Source organism: Bison bison, unplaced genomic scaffold, assembly GCF_000754665.1.
Source record: "Bison bison bison isolate TAMUID 2011002044 unplaced genomic scaffold, Bison_UMD1.0 scf7180017864297, whole genome shotgun sequence".
Taxonomy (NCBI): Eukaryota; Metazoa; Chordata; class Mammalia; order Artiodactyla; family Bovidae; genus Bison; species Bison bison.
Window position 1 is genome coordinate 2,012,306 of NW_011494869.1, and position 9,638 is coordinate 2,021,943.

The window sequence follows — 9,638 nt, forward strand, 5'->3', positions numbered from 1 at the left end:
ATCAGGGTGGTGTCATCTGCATATCTGAGGTTATTGATATTTCTCCCGGCAATCTTGATTTCAGCTTGTGTTTCTTCCAGTCCAGCATTTCTCATAATGTACTCTGCACATAAGTTAAATAAACAGGGTGACAATATACAGCCTTGACGTACTCCTTTTCCTATTTGGAACCAGTCTGTTGTCCCATGTCCAGTTCTAACTGTTGTTTCCTGACCTGCATATAGAGGCAGATCAGGTGGTCTGGTATTCCCATCTCTTTCAGAACTTTCCACAGTTTATTGTGATCCACACAGTCAAAGGCTTTGGCCTAGTCAATAAAGCAGAAATAGATGTTTTTCTGGAACTCTCTTGCTTTTTCCATGATCCAGCGGATGTTGGCAATTTGATCTCTGGTTCCTCTGCCTTTTCTAAAACCAGCTTGAACATCAGGAAGTTCACGGTTCACATATGTAGATAGCATATCGAAAAGCAGAGACATTATTTTGCCAACAAAGGTCCGTCTAGTCAAGGCTATGGTTTTTCCAGTGGTCATGTATGGATGTGAGAGTTGGACTGTAAAGAAAGCTGAGCGCCGAAGAATTGATGCTTTTGAACTGTGGTGTTGGAGAAGACTCCTGAGAGCCCCTTGGACTGCAAGGAGATCCAACCAGTACATCCTAAAGGAGATCAGTCCTGGGTGTTTATTGGTAGGACTGATGTTGAAGCTGAAACTCCAATACTTTTGCCACCTCATGCAAAGTGCTGACTCATTTGAAAAGACCCTGATGCTGGGAAAGATTAAGGGCAGGAGGAGAAGGGGACGACAGAGGATGAGATGGTTGGATGGCATCACTGACTCAATGGACATGGGTTTGGGTAGACTCTGGGAGTTGGTGATGGACAGGGAAGCCTGGCGTGCTGCGGTTCATGGGGTCGCAAAGAGTCAGACATGAATTAGTGACTGAACTGAACTGAACTGATAATCTCAATAGATACAGAAAAAGTCTTTGACAAAATTCAGCACCATTTATGATTAAAACTCTTCAAAAAATGGGCATAGAAGGAACCTACCTCAGCATAGTAAAGACCATATATATAAGCCTACAGCAAACATTATTATCAATAGTGAGAAACGGAAAGCATTCCCCCTAAGATCAGGAACAAGACAAGGGTGTCCACTCTCACCAGTATTATTCAACATAGTTCTGGAAGTACTAGCTACAGCAGTTAGAGAAGAAAAATAAATAAAAGAAATCCAGATCGGAAAAGAAGAAGTAAAGCTTTCACTGTTTGCAGATGACATGATACTGTACATAGAAAACCCTAAAGATAGTATCAGAAAATTAATAGAGCTAATCAGTGAATTTTGCAAAGTTTCAGGATACAAAATCAATACACAGAAATCACTTGCATTTATATATATTAACAATGAAATATCAGAAAGAGAATTTAAGGAATCTATCCCATTCACCACTGCAACAAAAAGAATTAAATATCTAGGAATAAACTTACCTAAGGAGACAAAAGAAGTGTACACAGAAAATTATAAGACACTAATGAAAGAAATCAAAGATGACATAAACAGAAAGAGAGATAGTCCATGTTCCTGGGTAGGAAGAATCAACATGGTGTAAATGACTACACTACCAAGTGCAATCTACAGATTCAATGTGATCCCTATCAAATTACCAGTGGTATTTTTCACAGAATTAGAACAAAAAATTCCACAATTCATATGGAAACACAAAAGACCCCAAATAGCCAAAGCAGTCTTGAGAAAGAAGAATGGAGCTGGAGGAATCAGCCTTCCTGACTCCAGATTATACTACAAAGCTACAGTCATCAATATAGAATGGTACTGGCACAAAAACAGAAATATAGACCAATGGAACAACACAGAAAACCCAGAAATAAACCCATGCATCTATGGGTACCTTATTTTTGACAAAGAAGGAAAGAATATACAATGGGGCAAAGACAGCCTCTTCAATAAATGGTGCTGGGAAAACTGAACAGCTACGTGTTAAAGAATGAAATTAGAACACTTCCTAACACCACACACAAAGATAAACTCAAAATGGACCAAAGACCTAAATGTAAGACCAGAAATTATAAAACTCTTCAGTTTAGTTCAGTTCAGTCACTCAGTCGTGTCCGTCTCTTTGTGACCCCATGAATCGCAGCACGCCAGGCCTGCCTGTCCATCACCAACTCCCGGAGTTCACTCAAACTTATGTCCATCGAGTCCGTGATGCCATCCAGCCATCTCATCCTCTGTCGTCCCCTTCTCCTCCTGCCCCCAATCCCTCCCAGCATCAGAGTCTTTTCCAATGAGTCAACTCTTCGCATGAGGTGGCCAAAGTACTGGAGTTTCAGCTTTAGCATCATTCCTTCCAAAGAACACCCAGGGCTGATGCAGCCTAAACCTGCCTTGGTTCTGTGGCCCCAACACTGGTCTTTTGGAAGTCCAGTGCACTATTCATTGCACCATGGAGTCACCTCACTGGTTTTTTATTTTGCAATTGTAGCCAAATAAAACCATTTGATTTTCTGCATGAATTTTTATTAGAGTAGTACTTATAGAATTGATTCTTAAACCCAAACACTTCCTTGGTAAACTGTATCTCATTAGTCACTTTTCATTTACTCGAGTCTATACAGATATTTTTGAATTGTTTGTCCAAGTGTTTAAGTGCTTAATCTCCCACCTAGATAGGTATAGTGCTTAGTCTCCCACCTAGATAGGTATAATGGCATGTGGATAGATCCATTTCATAAAACATTATGGAACAGTTCCTCCTTTCTCCTTCATATATTATCTCTAGCTTTCTGGTACAAAAAGTTCATTTATAAATACTGTATTAGCATATCTTAGTGATTCTGTTCAAGTCACAGCCATAGAGATAAATGAGAACTCCCAGCTCTGCCTTATTTCCCATGCATGGTGAATTCACAGGCAATAATTTGCAGGTGCAACTTCTGCATGTTGGCCTAATTGACCCTTTCCCCTCTTTATCAAAGGCAATTTCCCTCGGAAATTAACAACTGTTTCCACCTGCAGCTGCTCACTTATACAGGGGGCAATCCAGCTGTGGCTTTATAACCCCACCCCCAGGTTATCCCACAGTTAAAAATCAGAATTACGTAGATCATGTGGTCAGGAAAATGGCTCTTTCAAAGGACTTCTCTTTCTCACTGAAGGAATTCAACTGAATGAAAAGCAACACTGAAAACGGATAGATTAACTTGCCTGAGGCAGGACCCGGTAGCATCCTGGGAGGTTGTCATCATTGACAAGCTGGATCGTTTTCTTATATGGATACTTCAGGAAGCAACGCCCGAAGTCCACCTCTGTATTAACCACATGGAGGTTAGGTACAATACACCTGCTCGAGGGAAGGAGCCCATTAAAGAATTCAAAAGGATGAAGGGAGAGCTTGTTTACATATGGAGGACACAGAGTCCCAAGTTAAACACATTTGTCACTGTCACACAGTAGTTTTCCTCTAATAACTACATTAATCATTTTCACATCTTCTCTCCTGTCATCTCTAAGCCCCTAGTAACCACTTTTTAATCAAAAAAGGGCTAGAAGCAGGACTTCTTAAACACTGTCTTCTGTGGGTAATGATTAACATTTCCATTGTTTTTCATATTTGGCCTTTTCTCTGGCGAGGAGCCCCCAAAGCACAAGTTCCTTAGGATAGTGCATCTGTTTCCGTGATAAACAGGGTCCTGACTCGCTGTGACACTTTGGACCAGTCAGAGTCCCCTGAGGACCAGCAACAGCTCGCACCATCTAAATAATGGTAATAATTCTAATTTCCATGTGGAACAGCTGCCTCAGATCAGTGGGCTCAGGCAGCTGCTCGACCCAGAACTGGCACTGTGACAGTGGTGCTCAGTGTGAAGGGGGTGTTGTGGGGGAGAGGAGGGAGGGATGGAAGGCCTGTGTGTGCAGACTGGCCTGTTATTAGGTGGCCTGGGTTTTCTTTTGCGTCTGTTAAGTGCCCAGGTCTGCCCCGCCCTGCTGCAGTTGCACGGCGCAGTGCCATGGTGAGGAGTGCCGGCGTGTGAATCAGGCAGAGCCAGGTGCAGATGCCGACCTCACCGAGCACAGCTGGAGCCAGCTACTCTCCCTCCCAGAGTCCCATTTTTGCTCATAGGTAGAAAGAAGATAATCTGAGGGACTGACATTAGCATCAACTCTTCCTGGGGCAACACAGAAGATGGTGTGAATGAAGGGACGGCGCGGGACCCCCTGATGGCTCAGTATGAGAGGATGAGCCTGCGGTCCCTGCCCGGCCACTCGCACTGCTGGCTCTCTGGGAGAATCACTTTAGGGAGCATGTTCTGAAAGTAGCTCCTCTGTTGAGAGTCTCTGAGCAGTCCTTACAGACTGCTCCAAAAGTAGTGATACGAGAGTCTTGACCGCAAGTTCGGGTTTTAGCGCAAGATGAGGGTTCACTTTTAGTTAGAATGGGAGTTGTCAGTTGACCCAGCGATTCTGGTAAAGCTTATCCTTTACTGCCTGAAACATCGGGGCTGACAGGACTCTTAGCATTTGACTTGGTCACAGAGTATACATGCTAGAAAACTCATAGCCTCCTAGAACCCATCCCCCACTTTTTTAAAATTCAGGATTTTCTACTTAGAGCTGCAGGGAAAAGGCATTGGAAAGTATCAGAATAAAAGAAAAATAGAAAAGAAATGCAAGCCTAGACAAAAGGTCAAACTTTGGGATAGAGAAGACCAAACAAAAGAGTTTTTCCACTGTTGTTGAACAAATGATTAGTGAAGTCTCTGGAGGGAATATTAAGCAGATTGTGGCAAGAACTTGACCTTCAAGTTATTTTAGGGCTGTCCCCTGACTTCACTCAAGCCCGAGACAGAGGAAATGGTGCTGGTTATGATGACCCCACCAACCAGCATACCTGTACCTTCTTTAATGTACATCTTCCTAAGGTTCATGAAGGTCCTACATTCTAGGTACTGGAATACTGCCTGTTTCCTTCAGATGGTATTTTCATACACACTATCAGGTCCCAGATCTTGACACTTGTTTACTTTGGCAAGAGCACGGCCTATGATTTTATTTAGGACCGTGGTCAGCGTCAGTACGTGACACACTACGCTGAGAAAGGCTGTAAATTTAGTGAAGGAGACACAGTCAACAAATGTCAGAGCCAGGATCTTAACCTGACTCCAGGACCCACTGTTGCCTCTATTAAAAAAGAGAGACAAGTTGTGATGGTTCTGAGAAGTTTATGATGTTAGTGAGGGCCTCGTTTTGGGGGGCCACTTGCAGCCTGCCTTTAAGTCCTACTGACAATGTCCTGGAGCAGGGCCATAAGCACCACTCTTTCTGCTGCAGAACTCTGGAGTACTATCTTTAAAGATAAAAATAAAAACCAGCAACTGCTCATCTCTTCCTGATAAAACCTTGTCAAGTATATACATGGAAAATCAGGCCCATTAAAGAACACTATTATACTTAACACCTAACATACGCGTCCCTCCTCATATCTCCACCAAAGGTGCGTTTTCTCATATAAAACTTTGTCACTCCAATATCAGATTCTTCTTCCTTTCTCAGGAAAGTCAGTAAACTGGTTGGTTGCTCCTGTGCTGCCTTCCTTCTCGAGAGCCAGCCCATTACTGGTGGCTTAGGGGAGACTGGGAAAGAGAAAGCAGGTGAGTGTGATACCTTGCTGTAATTAGGAGTGCCAGCACTTCCTCTCCGATGCCCTGCACATCCACCACCAGGGCCAGCTCATATTTCTGCACAGTGTTGGAGCATAAGGTCACCTGGAAAGAAAAAGGTAAAAAGCTGCTCTTCTAAAAGGCCAGCTCTCCCCCTACACAGGGGAGAAGTGGGCCAGGAGAGGAGCACACGGATGAGTGTGGTTTCTAAGTACTTTATTAGAGGATCTATGGCATTTAACATTTTTAGTTAAACAGGTTCCGTTTCAGGGTCAGGGCATGCTGAGTTGTTTCAAAGGCCAGGTTAGATTCTAACAAACGGCTTTTGGTATAATAGGTCTGCTGAATTCTGAGGGGGTAGTATCAAAGGAGCCACAGATCTGGCATGAGGGAAAACCAGGCCCTGAAGGACATCAACAACAAACAAACTTTAATTACTGCAATTTAAAGTGTTCCCTATGCCTCTGGGCTATATAAATTCTGAAAATTCAGTACAACAATAAAACACCACAGCTAGATTTCACTTACGGCAAAATAAATGAATATAACCAAGTCAGTGATAGAAATGGTGTGAGAAATAAACTAGCCTTTTTTTTTTAACCAAAATCTTGTCGTTCCTCCCCACCTCCCGTATTCATTATTGGAGCAGAAAACAGGAAACTCTGAAGAAAGGTTAATCCAAGGACAGTATCTGACCAATATATTTTACCCTATGTTTGTATTTATTGTTGTGAAACTTGACATTTAGGCTTTTGAAGCCTTGTCACAATTTTTAATTGCTTTAAATGATTTGTATTGGAAGAGATACTTGTAAGTGTAGAAAACAGCTTCTGGCATAGGTTATGGCTCTTCTATCTATAAATTATGCATCAGGTACTAATTAAAATTTTTTTGGTTGGAAAGGGAATTGTTGGATGCAAATTTGAATCCAGATAGACGTGGTTAAAGTGCAGATCAGGAGGGAAAACTGAGGCTTGGAGAAAGCTTTCTGAAATACAAAGGAAAAATAAAGCAAAGAGGGAGTCGCTGATTTGGAAGGAAAACTTGGCAGCTTTGGAGAGAAGCAGCCACTACAGCGTCCAGATTCCTGGACTGGCTCTAACCCTGACTTATGTCTCTGAGCTCTGGTTAGAGGAAGTGGTTCTGGCAGAAACCTGCTGGACAGATGTTGTCTTCTAGAATCTTCCTGAACTACATGGGAGAAGATCCACAAAAGGGGGGGAATAGTAGGTAATATGTAAGGTAAGCACTACTCTGTAAAAAATAAATTCGTTCACTGCAGCTGCACCTCTCCTTGGGCAAGTCACAATTAGCAACTGCTCTGATCTGAATGCTGATGTCCCCACCTCCCACCGCAAATGTACATGCAGAAATCCTAACTCTCAAAGTGCTGATTATTAGGAGGTTATGAGGTCATGAGGGTGGAGTCCTCTTAAGCAGGATGAGTGCCCCTCTAAGAGGCCCCAGAGAGCTCCCTCATCCCTTCACCAGGTGAGGGTACAAGGAGACATCAGCAGTCTGAAATCTGAAAAATAGCCTTCACCAGAACCCTACCATGCTGGTACTCTGACCTCGGACTTCCAGCCTCCAGATTGTAAGAATAAATTTCTGATGTTTATAAGCCACTCTGTCTCTGGTATTTTGTAATAGGAGCCCAAATGGGAAGTTACAACAATATGTGATATCAAACCTCACTGTATCCCTGAAGAAACCCTTAGAAAAGCTGAAACCTCCTAGAATAGATTTAGGATGAATAAATTCATGGTGAGGTATTATAAAGCATTTAAAGCAAATTTGGGGGGTAAAATTCACAGCTGAATTAAATATTGAAAGATAATGACTAAAGAGAAAATTATCACCTTAGCTGTAAAGTCATTTTTTCTTTTCCAGAAGAGATAAAATCATTTAAAATTAGCAGCCTTCAGTGTTGCTAGACCTAACTGCTTCCAGAAACAAAAGTAAATGATGGGAGACAGTTAAAACCTTTCTTAGTTAGCTTTGGAACAATTCTGCTGTTGGCACTATGAGGCCATAAGCCAAGCGTCACACTGTGGACCTTAAAACACTGCTGGGAACATCACGTCCACATTTACCAGGAAGCTCAAATTCAGGTTAAAAACTTGAATAAACTGGATATCATCTGGGGCATAAACCTGGATACTTACTAGTATAAATGATTTGAGTCTAATGGAGGACCTGATTGTCAATGAGCTCTTAGTATTGATGAGTGAACTATTAGGCACTGAGCAGTGACTTCAGCAGAAATTACTAGAATCCACTGTTCTGATACAGGCAACGCATTCAGACTGATGGAAACCTACTGAAGCAGTGTCAGTTCTTTGGCCCAATCTATTTGTATCTGGTTTCTTTTGCCACAGTAGTTTACTTCCTTGTAGAAATAGACCCACTTTTCCATGTGAATTAGAGGCACTCCCTCTCATTGACACTGGGCAGATAAAGCAAATGCTAGATGCGGTCTCAGTAACTATTTGACAGTTCAGCTGTATGGCTACATGTGCTGGAAGGCTGAGCACTTTACCCTGATAGCAGCAAATCCCTGGGAGCGAATGGTGCCGCAGCTGGGGGTTATGGTGAATTCTTTTGGTCTTATTACAGGTAATTCATCCTTGTTCCAAAATGGTTTTTGGTTGTCTGAATACTGCTCACAACTTGAAATGCTTTGCTGGCCAACGCCATCCCCAGGGACACGCAGTTTGAAGGTCATGGGGACCAAGGAGGTATTATTGAGGGAACATATCAAGGTATGAGGAAACCCTGGAAAACAAAATATAAGGTGAGAAATAAATGCCCTGTGATAGCTTCCCTCTAACTTCAACCTCCCCTCTCAGTGCCAAACCTCTTAAATGAATTGGACAGGCAGTTCATCACTGCTATTTATTTCCAACTCTCCCCGGTATTGTTTTCAGTTGCACAACCAATAAATACATTTCACTCATTCATTCAATGAGTACTTATTATGCATTTACTATGTAACAACAATAGACATGAAACAAACCACTCTGTCATCATCCAGACCCCTCTCCAGAGGCAGTCTCTATAATCAGTTTGTTGAGTAATCTTCTAGAAGCACATTTTGTATTTGATTTTTACATAGAAATACAATTTCCCCCAAGGAATAGCAGTATATTTGCTCTTTTTATTTGCTGGTGTGTGAAAGGAGAAGCCCACGCAGTTTTGCTTGCTGTGTGACCCAGAGCCTGCCAACACATTATATAATTCATCCTAGACTTGTCAGGCTCTTGCTCTTAGAGTGGATGACACAAAATCAAATAATAGTCTCTCCTGAGAGAGACTTTACGGTCTGCTTTTGAGCTGGCCAAAGGCTAGCTGGCCAAAGCTTTCACCTCCCTGAGACAAAACTGCTTTTCAGTGTTATTTCTAGCCCTCCTAGATTCAGTTCAGGGAGACTCGTGCTCCTTTCCTAAGAGCTGTGGCTCCTCCTTGCCTGGCAAGCAATAAACCAAACTCTGATTTTGGATTCCTTAGATGGTCATTGTATCTGCTACCATTTTCAGAACAAGAATGATCTAAAACCACAAGAGAATAAACATGCATATTTCTATTGGATGTAAACACTTCTCTCTCTATGTTGAAACCTACTGTGATGAAATACAACTGGTCTCCTGGAGGAACTGCTGCAGTACTGCTGGGGATATTTTGAACTGATCTACTTCTCCCTCTCTGAGCCTTTGTCTACACATTAGGACTGTTGGAGGAAACACAACCACGTCTCCCTTATAATTTCACACCTCCTTGGAAGAGACATTTTATGGAAGAATTGTGTGATTAAGGGCACTTGAAAGATTATTCTTGGAAATTCCAGAGATATTGCTAGAAAGTCATTTTCACAATCATATAATTGCTTCATCTGATGTTGGGGGCCAGAGTGAGGTACTCCGCCCGTGACAAAGGTCATGAGGAAGGAGGCTCGACAT

At 42.3% G+C, this 9,638-nt stretch overlaps 1 protein-coding gene across 1 annotated transcript in view; it reads right to left on the bottom strand.

Moving 5' to 3' along the window:
* Positions 1-9,638, bottom strand: part of HYDIN (HYDIN, axonemal central pair apparatus protein) — a 474,307-nt gene that overhangs the window by 180,663 nt on the left and 284,006 nt on the right. The window contains 3 exon segments of the mRNA XM_010850902.1: positions 3,230-3,365; positions 5,687-5,787; positions 8,222-8,457. Of these exon segments, the coding sequence (XP_010849204.1) occupies positions 3,230-3,365; positions 5,687-5,787; positions 8,222-8,457 (473 nt within the window).